Source organism: Moschus berezovskii, chromosome 22, assembly GCF_049115385.1.
Source record: "Moschus berezovskii isolate FMDL1 chromosome 22, NW_MosBer_1.0, whole genome shotgun sequence".
NCBI lineage: Eukaryota > Metazoa > Chordata > Mammalia > Artiodactyla > Moschidae > Moschus > Moschus berezovskii.
In genome coordinates this window covers 38,360,341-38,375,496 of record NC_142481.1, presented here as the reverse complement: position 1 = coordinate 38,375,496, position 15,156 = coordinate 38,360,341, and the positions used below count along the sequence as shown (strand labels likewise).

Genomic DNA, 15,156 nt, shown 5'->3' with positions numbered 1-15,156 from the left:
GAGGTGACCAGCCTGACTCTTGCCAGTGCTTAAGCTTTGTATTACTCAGTCCATACTGTTTGTACACTGCTCTGAAGCACTGTTTGGGGTGCTGGAGACACAACGGAGAGAGAAAAAAATGACCAGACCCTTGTCTTCTTGGAGCTTACCTTGTAGTAGGAGAGGTCAATAAGCAGAAAGCAAATAAGATGAATTCAGACAGTGATAACGTATTTTTCTAGGCAATATGGTAAAGAGTGATTATTGGAGGTGATTTAGACAATGGCAAGTGTGGTCAGGGAACACCTCTAAGGAGGGACACTGGGGTATGGCCAGAGGGGGGAGAAGGAGCCAGCCTTGTGCAAAGCAGGGAACGGCATGCCAAGGAGATGGAACAGCATGCATGAGGCCCTGAGGCAGGGTGGAGCTTGGTATGTTCAAGGAACAGGCGGAAGGCCAGTGTGGCCAGAGCACAGGGGCCAGCAGAGTTGTAGGAGAGAAGGTAGAGAAACAAGCCTGGGCCCGGTCACACAGGGCCTGGTAGCCGTGGGGAGTTTGGGATTTTGCTCAAGGAGACCTAAAAAGGAGAGGAATGATTTGTGTTTTCAAAAGCTTAGTCTGGCGGTTGGGTGGAGAAGGGATCCCGGGACAAGCATGGAAGTCAGAGCACAAAGGAACTGTGCAGCCAGAATAAGAGACAAGAGGTCTGGGAATGGGAAGAGGGAGAGGGAAGTATATAGATTCAGGGTGGACCTTAGAGGTGGATCTGAAAAGACACGCTGATGGAAGGTTGATGGAGTGAGGCAGACGGAGGCACCAAGGATGCCTCCAGGGGCAAGGTGGAAGCATGTCACTTTCTCTAAGGCAATGCTTCCCAACTGGGGGCGATTTTGCTCCTTAGGGGACATTCAGGATGGAGACATTTTTATTGTCATTGGTGGAGCGGGCTGGAGGTTGTGCTCCTGCTGGCATCTAGTGAGTTGTTGTTCAGTTGTTTGGTCATGTCTGACTCTTTGCGACCCCATGGACTGCAACACACCCGGCTTCCCTGCCCTTCACTGTCTCCTGGGGTTTGTTCAAACTCGTGTCCGCTGAGTCAGTGATACCATCCAACCATCTCGTCCTCTGTCATCCCCTTCTCTTGCCCTCAGTCTTTCCTGGCATCTAGTGAGTAGAGGTCTGGGATGCTGCCCAGCTTCCTACTGGACAGCCCCCAGTACCAAAGAATTATCTTGGTCATGCTGACCTTGAGAAACTCTTATGGCTTGCATCTTCCTGCTCCCTGTCAGCAAGGGCTCACCTGTTAGTCCTTGGGGTAGAAACAGTATAGTAATAACAACACAACAAGCATGGGGTATTGTGTTAGGCAGTGCACAAGCTTAATATATTTCAGTACTCACAGCACCCTAGAAGGTATGCCATAAGTAGTCCTGTTTTTCAGATAAGAAAACTGAGGCTCAGAGAGCTTAAGTGACTTGTCCAAGGACACACAGCCTATAAGCACGACTAGAGCCAAACCTAAGCCCACTTGACCCTGAGCTCCTATTTTTCCCTCTTGAGTCGCTGCCTCCTTCATTCTCGCCTGGCTCACCTGCCAGTGCCCCCCATCCTCTTCATGTCCAGGTTTCTTGCCCACCAATCTTGCGTGGCTCCAACGTGCTCACATAGGACCCCACCTCTTTCCCTCAGACTGAGCCAGACGCAACTGCCTCCAAGGAGCCCGCTCCTGCTAGCTGACCTCTTCAGCCTGTGCCCACAGGTTCAGAAGGTGGATCTCAGGTGGGCAATGCCCTGGGGCAACCAGAACTCAGCTGGGAGGGTGGTGCTGGAGGCTGTTGGATGTGAAGGGTGGGGGTGAGGGCAGTGGGACCCAAATCAGAGATTCAGCTGCTCAAGAAGGGGAACCTACCCCCTGGGGGCATCCTGAAGCTGTGGTCGAAGGTGGCTGACCAAGGTGCTGTCTGTTCCAGGTCCCTGCGACATTTGACCCTGCACCTCAGGTCTAGTGAGGAGCAGAAGGACAGGTGCTGTTGGTAAGTCCCCCGGAACCGGGCCCCTGTATGATAGGGGGTGATCGGGGGCGAACAAACTGTTCTCCTGTCTGTCCAGAGCAGAGGACAGACTGAGAGGGCCGGGCACTGTCAGGGCAAATGAGGAGTCTGCAGCAGACTGGATTAGAGCTCAAGGGCTGCTCCACTACCTGCCCCCGGGCTTTAACAGCCCTGGAGCTTCCTTGGTGGTCTAGTGGTTAAGACTCTGCACTTTGACTACAGTGGGGTCTGGGTGTGATCACTGGTCAGAGAACTAAGATCTGGCGTGCCACGTGGCATGGTCAAAAATAAATAAATAAAATCTTAAGAAAAATTCCCAGCCTCACCAGGATCTGAAACCTTGGGCAGGTTCTAACCTCTCCAATCCTCAGGTTCCACTGAAAGAAGGGAGCTGGTGATGGCAGATGGTAGATTGCAGGCTGTTGGCTATGATGATACAAGGCAACGTATAAAACACAAGAGGCACTCACAGATACGAAAGCTCCCCTCCCCCGACTCCTGGACCAATGTTTTGTGGTTGTCTTGGTGACAGGGGGCAGGCACTGCGCAGGAGGCAGGGTGATGGGCTGAGGGGCGCCCTTTAAATGCACAGATAACATTTCTGGTAGCTATGATGCCACTGGCTCACCAAGTGACCGTGGACCAGACCTTCTCCTCTCTCTGTCTCAGCCTTCTCAGCTGCGAAATAGCAATAAATAAAGAGCTGGTATTTGTTAAGCATCTTCAGGACACCACTCTGAGAGCCTCCTGCATATTACATCCTAGAAGCCTCAGAGCTGTGGTCATGCAACAGGTTGGGGTGCAGTTAGGACTTGAATCCAGGCAGTCCTACAGCACTCCTAGCCCAGGGATGAGCAAACATGTTCTGTAAAGGGTTAGATCATAAGTTTGAAAGCAGCATAGACAATATATAAATGATGATGTATCTGTGTGCCAGTAAAATTGGAGTTTTTACTGAGTCTGGAATTCACGTAGTGTTTATATGTCATGAAATGTTACTCTTCTTTTGACTTCTTTTTTCTCAGCTATTTGAAAATGAATTAGCATTCTGGTCATATAAAACAGGCTGCCTTGGGCGGTAGATTTTCCAGTTCCTATCCTAATCCAACACTATGGTGACTTCTAGAATACCTTCATAGTTTCCAAGTCTGATTTCCAAAATGTAGGACATAGACCAGGATGGGATGATTTTTAGGAGGTTGGGCTGATAGTAGAGTAGTTCAGTTAGTCAGTCAGGGCCGACTGTTTATGACCCCATGGACTGCAGCACGCCAGGCTTCCCTGTCCATCACCAACTCCCAGAGCTCGCTCAAACTCAAGTCCATCAAGTTGGTGATGCCACCCAACCATCTCACCGTCTGTCATCCCCTTCTCCTCCAGCCTTCACTCTTTCCCAGCATCAGGGTCTTTTCAAATGAGTCAGTTCTTCAGATCAGGTAGCCAAATTATTGGAGCTTCAGCATCAGTCCTTCCAGGGAATATGCAGAACTGATTTCCTTTAGGATTGACTGGTTTGATCTCCTTGCAATCCAAGGGACTCTCAAGAGTTTTCACCACCACAGTTCAAAAGCATCAATTCTTCTGCGCTCAGCTTTCTTTATAGTCCAGCTCTCACATCCATACATGACTACTGGTTCACTTTCATCAAATTCTTCCTTTTTCAATTCTGTGTTTGATTAAGGCCTTGGTGGCTCAGACAGTAAAGAATCTGCCTGCAATGCAGGAGATTCCTGGCTTAGATCCCTGGGTCGGGGAGATCCCCTGGAGAAGGGAATGGCTACCCACTCCAGTATTCTTGCCTGGAGAATTCCATGGACAGAGGAGCCTGGAGGGCTGCAGTCCATGGGGTCGCAAAGAGTTGGACACGACTGAAGCAACAAGCACACACAAGGCCAAGTGGAAGTCTCAGTTGCCTCTTAGCATGTCTGTAACACCTCTTCACGTCTGCTAAGCTCCCTTTGAAGTAGAAGGAGAGCCCTCAGCCGGTGCCAATATCTGGCTTGAATATAATGATGATATTTTGTTCTCATTTCCTGCATCCTTATCCTTACAGTCTGTTTGGAGCAGGAAATGCTAGTTTTCTATTGGAGTAAGTGATACAGGGTTTTCTTTTCTGATAAGTGCATTAAATAAAAAGAATGAGCTGATTTAAAACTAAGAAATAGATAATAATATAATAAGGAATTTGGGACTGAAAAAAATGGAGAGTTAACAATGATAAAAATTTCAGTTCCTGGTTTTAGGTACTTTATCATTCTAAGATTTTTTAAGTTGCTGGCTGGCCATTAGCTATTCATTTACCTTGTTGTTGTTGTGTGGTCTCCGTGTAGGCTTCTCAAAGACAGACTCTACTATTACTTTGATTCCAGTATGAATAACCCTCCACATAAGGAGACATCACCCTGGGTCTCCTCCACTCCACCCCCATGTCTGTTCATTAAAATGACCCTAAGAGCTATAGTTCACCTTGACTGAATCAGAATCACCCTGGAGAGCCTTGTTCCTAGAGCTGTTTGTTCAGCGGGTCTGGGTTATGTTCCCAGCATGTGCCTCTCACCATGCTCCCAAAGGGATGCTGTTGGGGCTGGTCGGGGACCCCATGTTGAGAACCACCCCCTCAAAGAGGAAACACGGGTGGGATCTGCTGGGCGGGGGAGGTGGCATGCGTGGGTGCTGGATGTTTCTGGAGAGTCAGGCTTGAGTGAAGCGCTGCTGGAGCTTCAGGGCCATACCCAGCTTAGGGACCCCATCTCCCTTCCTGAGCAGGTTTACTGACTGTGGCCTCCGCCAGGAGCACGTGGAGCCGCTGTGCTGGTTGCTGAGCAAGTGCGAAGACCTCAACCAGCTGGAGTAAGTCAGAGCATGTCCTGCGTGGCACCCGAAGGGTGTGTGTGTGTGTTTGTGTGTGCATGCCCATGCACACTCTCAGGACCACCTAACAGAGGAGAGAATGCCTGGGACTCAGTCACATGTGTAAGGTTTCTCTGTCCCCGTCTTACCCCTCCCACCCCCCACTGCCACCATGTACAGCTAGTTCAGGGTGTACCCCTGATCAATTTAGGGGAGCCCTTTGCAAAAGACTGGGTGTTCCTGGTGGCTCAGATGGTTAAGAATCCGCCTGCAATGCAAGAGACTTCGGTTCTATCTCTGGCTCAGGAAGATCCCCTAGAGAAGGGAATGGCCACCCACTCCAGTATTCTTGCCTGGAGAATCCCATGGACAGAGGAGCCTGTCGCAAAGAGTCAGACACAACTGAGACTAACATTTGCAATTACTTTCACTTCGCAAAGGGCCGCAGGAGCCCCTTGGCCTCTTGTTATTCAAGGCATTGGGGCTCTGCTGGCTGGTGGAGCCTGAAATGAAGGGTTAGTTGTCTTGTTGGGCAGGTGGTTAAGAATAGCCAATGCCTCTGCTTGCCGAGGGCCCGGAGCCAGCCAGCGTGGGGATGTGTGGGCTCTCGGGCTGATGAGCAGTGGTATCAGTGTAGCCTGTCTTGGGTGCCTGAATAGTACAACCCTGCGTGGGTAGGGAAAAAAGAGCTTCGAGCATTTTTTCTACTATTCTAAGTGCTTTACATATCCTTTTTATCCTCCTTCTCAACAACCCTGAGTATCATAGATGAGCGAACTGAGAGAGTTTAAAAATCTGTGTTAAGTCACACACCTAGTTCAATGCAGAGCCTTAGCTCAGAACTGTTAGAAGTCCAGCTTAGGACAAGCAGAACATTCAGAGAGCTGTACACCAAAAAAAAAAAAAAAACCACAATTTAAATTCCTCATGGTGTGGCCAAGGAGAGAAATGTGGCTGATGAAAATCATGGATTTTAAAGAAAGATGAATAAACAAAGATGTCTTTTGAGTTTTTCAGTTTTTTCTTTCTAGAGGGAACTTGTCATATTCTAAAAATTATTTAAGTGGTTTCCTGAGACAGAGTTTTTCATTTTTAAAGTTTCTCAGGAGAAGATGGAAATAAATAAGCCTCAAAAGTCTCATCATCAAGGGGCAAAACGAGTTCAAATTTGCAGGATAAAAATCAGATATTCCCAGGCACACTGATTATTTTGTTCCTGAAACTGTAGCTAAAACCATAGGATGCTACAAATGAAGGGAAATAAAGTCTTCAAGTGCAGTTTCCGATATTGCATTCCCAAATTAAAAGAAGAAATATTTTGGGTAAATGCGCCCTCCAAACGTCTGTCTTTTTCCTGAATTTACTCTTATTCAAAAATGACGGCTCCCAACGGGTAGAGGCCAAGTGCACAGTAAAAAGCGAATTGCTTTTTCTGTAATTCCCGAAAGCCTGCTGGAGTCCTGGGAGTGGTCACCAGATACTGGAGGGGAAGATGAGGACTGGTTAACTGTGGTGCTGGTGAGGGGTGGGCGTGATCGTGCTAGTGTTGATGGAGGCGAGGGGGCTGCAGACAGGGATGCTGAGCAGTGGGGATGGGATGGCACTGGTGCTGATGATGGTGCTGCTGGAACGGAAGTTGTTCAAAGTGGTGGAGGTGATGGTGGAGGTTATGGTGACGGTGCGGGGGGTTAGAGTAGCAGTGATGCTCACTGAAGAGCAGGCACGTCGGAGCACCAACCACCTCCTCCTCGTACCTCTTACAGCCTCTCAGCAAACCTGCTGGGTGATGATGGGCTCAGGTGCCTCCTGGAATGTCTCCCCCAGGTGCCTGTCTCTGGTTCACTCGAGTAAGTATTTATAGTCCCGAGGACAGCTAGAAGGAAGACTCCCCAGGGCCCGGAATGTTAGTGGGCTTCTTTTCAGGCATCCCCGAAGAACTCCAGGGGACAAGGGCTGGGGAAGAGGTGATTCTTACCATGACCCCGCCCACCCACCTTGGGTCCTTTCCTCCTTCCTTCATTGCCCACTATCGGCAGAGCTCTCACCAAACACCCGCGAGAGACTGTGGCCCACATTGACTCCGGGCAGGGAGCAACAGTTCATCCCCAATCAGCTGCAGAAATCTCAGTTGTCCTGGCTCTTGGTCCATCCATCCTATCCCTGAAGCTCCTCTGACCAAATTTATAGGACACAGATTTGGAGATGTCGCCACAGCAGGGAGGGCCCCTGGGAAGTCATCTTTAGCCACTCAGTCTCCCCAGTGACCTGGGAGACTGACGTCCAGACCCAGGATAAAGCCCGTTGCTAGGCAACTGAGTTTTGCGCTCTAGGCATCCCTGGCCCCCATGGAGCTGGAGCTGGCAGCCTGGCCTTATAACTGCCCTCATCCCCGGTCTCAGACCACAGGGGCAGCAGGCACGGTGGGGGCGACTCTCAAAGATTTCAGAGTATGCTGCCTGGCCTGCCAGGGTGGCAATAGCGCCCTTCTGGCTTCTCTCTGGACCTCAGTGTCTCCACCTGGAGGACAGACACTTGGACACTGAGGACTCCTCTCTGGGAGATGACAGCTGGAATGGAGGAGGTGAGGGGGCTGGACAGGGCTCCCTGAGGTGCTGCCTCACCCCTCATCCTGAACTTCTTTTCTCTTCTAGTCTAAGCCACAACAGTGTGTCTCAGGAAAGCGTCCTGTGCCTGGTGGAGGCTCTCCCCTCCTGCCCACGTGTCCGGGAGGCCTCAGTGAAGTAAGGAGACATTGGTGCCACTTGCTGATGGTGGGGAAGCAAGACTCACACGCTCAATGGCCCTCCGTCTGTGTGACTTGGGGCAAGCTCCAAGCCTCTCTGAGTCTCAGAGTTCACTGATCGTGGGATCACAGTTTCCATCCTCTGAGACCCGTGTGCGCACGCACAGGGCCCAGGGAGGCCACCGGGTGGGGAACGCCAGGTTTAGCATCCTCAAAGAAGGAGGTGGGGTTCTCCTCTGGTCAGCAAAGGTCTCTCCTGTGGCTTCCACCCTCCCATCTCCCTGTGGACCTAGCCCCCATCCCTCCCCGCACCCCCTCGTACCAGGATCCTAGGGGTGCTTGCAAGGCTGGGCCTTTGGCTTCCATACACATCTCTCTCTGCAGCCTGGGCTCCAAACAGAGCTTCTGGATTCACTTCTCCCGACAGGAGGAGGCTGGGAAAACACTGAGGTAATTCGTAGTCTGGGGTGACGGGAAAGGCGGGGGAGCCAAGGAGAGGTGGCTGACCCTGTGGTGGCCTCCATGCCTCCTTCCTCCCGGGGTCCCTTCCTCCTTCACACACCCTGCCTGGAGCTACTGCCTGGGTTTATCTCTCCACATCTGCGCCTAGTCTCCCCACATCTTCAGCTCCCTGGACCAGGCCTTCGAGTGGTGTTTGTGCCCCTTAACCACAGCCTAACTTTGAGTCTGGAGGCTTCTGTGTTAAGCAGTCAGACTCTGGAGCCACTTGGGGTAGATCTCAGCAAAGAATTCACCTGCCAATGCAGGAGATGCAGGTTTGATCCCTGGGTCAGGAAGATCCCCTGGAGAAGGGAGTGGCAACCCCCTTCAGTGTTCTGGCGTTCTCTTCCCTGCCTTTTCTGAGAGCAAATTCTCCCAATGCTATATGACCCAGCTCGCATGTCAGTCCTTCCTGGATGCCTCCAGTGGCCCCTGACCTGTGAGAGGGAGTGGCCCTCCTGTGCTGTGCTGGGCTCTCTTCTCAGCCCGTCTGTGAGACAGTGCTCCAGGGCCTGTCTGCTAGCCACATGGGCCGGGCCCTGGGAGGACAGGGCCATAGCGAGAATCCCAGCAGCCCCTGTCCCCCAACACCCAAGCGATCCTGGAGTAGGGTGGGCCTGGAGACTAGGGAAGTGGTTACAGGTTTAGGGTCTGACTTGGATTGAAACCGAAATCTGTCGCTGCTGCTTTCCAATTGTGTGTCCTTGGGTTGGTCAGTCTCTCTGCCTGTAGGTGATGCCGTTGGGGTTCAGTGAGATGCTGCACTAAGGCAGGCATGCCTGCTTGCTCACAGGGTGCACCCAGAGACTGGCCCAGGGCTGGCGTTAGAGTCAGGGCTCAGTGAGCGATGACTCTAGCACTTTCTTGGGAGGTGGTCTCTCCAAAGAGAAGCTCCCAGAGCACAGGTTGCATTTTGGGCCTTTTCTCAGGTCCTGGTCCAGGCCTTTGCACCCAGTGGGGGCTCCCTCATGGGTCCTGGAGGAGACTGGGGACAGCAGGACTGTAGTCCCGACAGGCTTTGCCCAAGCTCTGCCCCTTGCCCTCTGCCCTCAGGCTGAGCGAGTGCCACTTCACGCCAGAGCACGTGCCCAGACTGGCCGCCAGCCTGAGCCGGGCCCTGCAGCTAACGGAGCTCACGTGAGTAACTGGGTCCCTCCCGTGGGGGCAGCTGAGGGGTGGGGGCTCCCTGCCAAAACCACCTCTGTCCACAGGCTGACCTGGTGTTTCCCGGGCCTGGAGCAGCTGACCGTCCTCCTGGGTCTGCTAACGTGGCCGACGGGGGTGCTCACTCTCAGGTACCGCCTGCCCGTGACTCTGGGAGGGGCTGTGGTAGGAATGGAGGACAGAAGTGGGCTCTAAATAAGGGGTTCCCCAAGGTCACAGTCTTTCGTTTCCTGCATCCAGAACCCTGCCATCTGGATGCAGAGCCCACCCACCCCCATTAGTCCCAGAAACCCCTTCAGGTGCAGAATGGCTCCCCCACCCCCTGCCCAAGGTAGGACCTGTACTTGGGGACTTCAGAAAAAAAAGGAAACTTAAAAGGACACCCGGGGACTTCCCGTACTTCCTCTGCAGGGGCACAGGTTTGATCCCTGGTTGGGATACTAAGATCCCGCAAGCCCCACCACATGACCATAAAAATAAGACACCCAGCCAAGGTCAGAAATAACATGTAACAGATATGTTCAATCTTCTGAAAACTTTCAGAAAAACAGAGAAGATTCCAAAAAGTAGAAAAGCAATTTTGAAAACTCCTCATCACCTAGGTTTGACAGTTCGTTTTTCCATATTGCTTTGTATTTTTTAGCTAAGATAAGTTATTGATCTCATAAACTATCACGCCAAAAGAATTCACCACAAATCTTTAAAAAAATAAGGACATTTTCTACAAAACCACAGTTGAATTAGGACCCCTACAAAAATGAATAGCAAGTCTTTAGTGTCAGGTATTAGCCAAGCCAGTCTGAAATTTCCCACTGCCCCTATGTGGGACAGCTGGCTCTTTGGATCCCATTAAGGTCCACATTTTTGTGACAGATAGGTGACAGCTCTTTGGACTTTCTTGATGGGTGATCTGTACTTGAGGACTTCAGAAGAAAAGGAAACTTCAACACCAGGCCCTTCCCGCTGGTCCAGTTTTGTTGAGAAAACCGGTCCCCTGGGCCACTTTCTGATCTGGTGCTTCCTTGTGAGGTCATCGAGTTTGTTCCTCTTAACCCCTGACTTTCCTAGAATTGGAAAGGCTCAGTGAGATTCAGTTACATATTTGTGTCCAAAAATACCTACTTGGTGGCTAAGGCTGTGCACTTCCCCGCACCGCCGGTGAGGCACATGAAGTCTGGCTGCTCCCCGGCGTGACATTTTAAAAACTCCTGGTAGAATACACATAACAGAGCTTACCATCTCAACCATCTTTAAGTGTACAGCTCAGTAGTGTTAAGTAACATTCACGTTGTGTAACCGAAACACTTCATGAAAACTGAAACTCGCTGCCCATTAAGGCCCCCACTGTGCCTCCCCCCCAACCCCTAGCAACCGCCTTTCTACCCTCCGTTTCTGTGGATTCGACCCCTCTCTGTGCCTTAAACAAGTGGAATCATACAGTATTTGTCTTTTTGTGAAGGGTCTGTTTCACTTAGCACAATATCCTCAGGATTCATCTTTATTGTACCTTCTTATAGACTCTCCTTTCTATGTGAGGCTGAATAATATTCTGCCTTGTGGATAAGCCACATTTTCTTTACCCATTCATCCATCGGTGTCCATTTGGGTTGCTTCCACCTTTTGGCTGTTGTGAATATGCTGCTCTGATGTATCTGTACATATATCTGTTTGCATCTCTGCTTTCAGTTCTTTGGGGTATATACCCAGAAGCACTGGATCACCCCAAATAACATTTTTACTTAAAACTTGCCTTATTCTAAAAATAATATGTACTCCTCATAGAAATTTGTGGAAAACCCAGAAGAATGTAATAAAATAGTACTTTGAAAAAAAAAATCCAATATAACTTTAAAAGCAGCAATATTTTAAACAACTCTCTTTTTTCCTGCTTCTAAATTAATCCATGCATATTGTAGAAAGTTCAGAAAATATTGACAACTACAAAAGAAAACCATCCAGGAGAATTCTGCGATTGATGCCATAGCCATTAACATTTAAGATATTTTTCTCAAAGCTCTATCTCCCTCTTCCTCACCATATGTGTTTCTATATATATTTTCCCTTTTTTGAAATACAAAATTGGGATCATGTTTTATATATAGTCTAATTTCCTTATCTTTGCAACGTGATGTTATGTAGACTTTTTCTTAAACCAAAAGGACTATTAAAAAAAAAAACTTTTCTCTTTGAATGGTTGGAACAAGGATGGTGTTAATTTTCTATTTTATGCTTATGCCTAATTTTTAATTTTATTTTATTGTTTTTCAGAGAAACCCAGAAAGCCTCTAGCTGCTCCCCCCCAAACCCTTAGTACTCTCCTCCCCTCCCACACTAACCCTGGGGAACCTTTGTCCCCCACAGGACACCTCTGTGACTTCCCTGGTGACTCAGATGGTAAAGAATCTGCCTACAGTGCAGGAGACCTGGGTTTGATCCCTGGGTTGGGAAGATTCCCTGGTGAAGGAAATGGCAACCCACTCCAGTATTCTTGCCTGGAGAATCCCATGGACAGAGGAGCCTGGCGGGCTACAGTCCATGGGGTTGCAGAGTCAGACATGACTGAGCAACTGTCACTGTCACCTCTCTGACAGGGTGGAGGAGCCATGGGTGGGCAGAGCCGGGGTGCTCACGCTGCTGGAAGTCTGTGCCCAGGCCTCAGGCAATATCACTGAAATAAGGTAAGTCCAGGAAGGAGGTCCCTCAGATTCTTTCATCTTTTCATGACCACTGGGATCATCCCTTATGTAGCCATTGGTCTCTTGTCCTGTGGTGTCATAGCTGGGTCCCTAGTGGCTTCTCTGGGTCCCCAAGATGGCAGGAGCTCCTGGGACCTATGTGAGGGGCTACACGTATTTGCTGGGCTTCCCAGATGGCTCAGCAGTAAAGAATCTGCCTGCCAGTGCAGGAGACTTGGTTTCAATCCCTGGGTTGAGAAGATCCCCTGGAGAAGGAAATGGCAACCCACTGGAGTATTCTTGCCTGAAGAATCCCATAGACAGAGGAGCATGATGGGCTACAGTCATGGGATCACAAAAGAGTCGAACACAACTTAGTGACTAAACAATACCGCCACACATACTTGTTGGGACTGGTGCAGTAGTTAGGCAGCAATGCTGGAGAGAGGAAGGCAGCCCCAGATCCAAGACAACGGGCTGTTAGGTCCCAGACGGACACTGCCGGGAGTCCATGCTGGTTGTCTGGAAGTGGCCCCTGGTTACAGCAACACGCACCACAGCCCTGTGACCAGAGGTGTCAGAATCCCATGGATTAGCCAACAGCAAAGGCTTTGGTGTCCCGTCGACCTATGTCTGGATCCCCACTGGGTCTGGGAGCTGTTGGCTGAGTGGCCCAGTCCCAGCACAGCCTACAGGGGAAGCTCCTGTGCACCTCACGCTGGCCACCCCTTCCCTCCTCAGCATCTCTGAGACCCAGCAACAGCTCTGTATCCAGCTGGAATTTCCCCATCAGGAGAACCCAGAAGCCGTGGCGCTCAGGTGGGACCCAGTACCTGGGACCCCAGGAAAGAGGTTGAATGGTGACGGGGAGGGAGAGGAGGGGCAATGCTGCTTCTGACCAATATTTCTCATACTCCTACTCAGAATCCTTTGATGCCCAAATCTCTCCATGGCCTATGAAACCTGGCCTAACCTGCCTCTCCATGCTGTCCATCCCCACCCCAAACCCTGGTCTTAGCTCCAGCCATCCCTGCTAACTTTCAGTCCTCAAACACCACCTTTCTCCCTTTGACCTCAGGGCCTTTGCACAGGCTGTTTCCCCCCCGCTCAGCATGTTCTCTCCTCTCTTTCCTTCTTCATCCTTCTTCACCTGGCTAACTCAATCCCATCCTTCAGGTTTCAGCTTGAATGCCACCATCTCAGGGAGGTCCCTGCAACCACCCAGACTTAGTCAAGTCCTCCCTTTATCCACTCTCATAGACGCCTGGGCTCACAGCTCCTCCAATCCATGTAGCACATTTATGGAAACTAAAATGTCACCTCTTTGGGGTAAATGCAGCCCTGCACGTGTACACTGTGAGGCATAGACCATACCTGGATCTCGGCCCCGACTCACTTTCTTGGTCGGATCCCCGTGTGCAGTGAACAGCCTGCACAGCCACACCAGGTCCCGCATGTGGGCCTCTCCTTCATGGTGCTTCCCACGGTCGATTGGTAAATTGGGGGACTTTATTTGATTAGCATGTGTTACCACCTTCAGACACACTCCTTGCAGGCAGGGACTGAGTCCTCAATACTGACCCAGGTGCTTACAGACGGATGCTTCCCTCTCCACCTCCAGGCTGGCCCACTGTGACCTGGGAACCCACCAAAACCTCCTTGCCAGGCAGCTGATGGAGACATGTGCCCGGCTGCGGCAGCTCAGGTCAGTACCCTGAGACACTGAGGCCCTGAGTTCTCCAGTCGACCCCAGTGCCTGCTTCAGGCCATAGGTGAGAGGTTGGCCAGCGCAGGGTGGGGATGAACAGAGCCTGGGGCCATGCTAACCCCAGCATTCTTGCTTCTCTCATTGGGCCAGTGGGGGAGAGCCCCAGGGTGGCAGAGGGGCGTCCTGCCCCATGGGGAGCTCCTTGGTGGGGCCTTTCCCCTCTGTTGCCCTCCCCATCTCTATGTTAATCCCTGATGTGTGTTCAGCCTGAAATCCTCTGGAATATGCTTGGACCTTTTCAGCTTGTCCCAGGTGAACCTCTGCGATGCCAGCTCTCTGCTGCTTCAGAGCCTCCTGCTGTCCCTCTCTGAGCTGAAGAACTTCCGGTATGCAGACGAGACTTTCACTCAGGAACACCTCTTTCATCCCCCCTCCCCTCCCCGCCCCGTGAAGCTTGGCCCCACCCCCACACTTCCTGTTCCCTCTAAACCTGGGCTCAAAGGAGCTGCGTGTCCCCCTCCCGTGGACTCTGGGACTCCACACAGCCCTGGAAATGATGCCCAGGTGCATGGTCATCAACATGGCCACGTGGCGAGGAGGAGTGCCTTGTCAATGCTCTTTCTTTTTCTTTTCTTTATTATTTCAAAATAATTGCAAACTCATAGAAGATTTGCAAGAAGACTGAGAAGAAGCTCCGCAGGCCATTTTCCTGACTTCACCTTTTGCCATTATTTTTTCACGTTTGCTCTTTTCTTCCCTACTTCCTTCCTCACCCCTCCCCTCCCCGCCCCCACTTTCTTTTTCTGAACCATTTGAAAGTAAGTTGCATAATCATGCCCCTTGACCCCTAATATTTCAGTGAATTTCCTAAGAACAAGAACATTCTCTCCCTAATCCTGTAAAAGTTTGAAATGCAGGCAATTTAACATTGATACCCTACTGTTACCTAAACTACAGTTTATATTCCAATTTTGCCAATTTGTCCCAGTAATGCTTATTGCATTTTTTTTTCCAGTCCCAGATTCCATCCAGGATCACACACTGTGTTTAGTTGTCATCTCTCTTTAGTCTCCTTCAATTTGGAATGTGTCCTCAGCCCTTTTTTGTTTCATGATACTGTCATGACGTTCCCATGCCAGTTATTAATGTTTTGTATCAGAACGCCCTTGTGCTTGGGTTTCTCTGCTGTTTCCTCCTGCTTCGATTCCTGCATCTGGGGCAGGAATATCACAGAGATGCTGCTGTGTTCGTCTCAGGAACACATCACGTGTGCCACATTGGGAAGCACATGATGTCTGCTTGTCTCTTTACCGGTGATGTTAACTGTGATCGCCTGGTTGAGGTGGGGTGTCTGCCAGGTTTCTTCACTCGAAAAGCTACCGTTTTTCCCTTTGTAATTAACCAATTACCTGGTAGGAAGATACTTGAAGACAATGTAAATATCTGGTTCTCCCTCCAACTATCACTCACAAATTTTGGCAACCA

The 15,156-nt window shown here is 50.4% G+C and overlaps 1 protein-coding gene across 9 annotated transcripts in view; it reads left to right on the top strand.

Annotated features, from left to right (window-relative positions):
• NLRC5 (NLR family CARD domain containing 5) overlaps positions 1–15,156 on the top strand; it is an 89,776-nt gene that overhangs the window by 64,916 nt on the left and 9,704 nt on the right. For 6 of the 9 annotated variants that reach the window (XR_016035769.1, XM_055412708.2, XM_055412709.2 and 3 more), the window contains 12 exons: positions 1,669–1,758; positions 1,950–2,012; positions 4,794–4,880; positions 6,644–6,727; positions 7,532–7,621; positions 8,008–8,073; positions 9,178–9,261; positions 9,336–9,419; positions 11,880–11,966; positions 12,705–12,782; positions 13,585–13,668; positions 13,974–14,057. Coding sequence is in view for 8 of the 9 variants with exons in the window: in XM_055412708.2 (XP_055268683.2) it covers positions 1,669–1,758; positions 1,950–2,012; positions 4,794–4,880; positions 6,644–6,727; positions 7,532–7,621; positions 8,008–8,073; positions 9,178–9,261; positions 9,336–9,419; positions 11,880–11,966; positions 12,705–12,782; positions 13,585–13,668; positions 13,974–14,057 (981 nt within the window). In the remaining variant the exon portion in view is untranslated. The remainder of the gene's footprint in view (positions 1–1,668; positions 1,759–1,949; positions 2,013–4,793; positions 4,881–6,643; positions 6,728–7,531; positions 7,622–8,007; positions 8,074–9,177; positions 9,262–9,335; positions 9,420–11,879; positions 11,967–12,704; positions 12,783–13,584; positions 13,669–13,973; positions 14,058–15,156) is intronic. The other 3 variants (XM_055412712.2, XM_055412710.2, XM_088830046.1) reach the window with 2 other exon arrangements.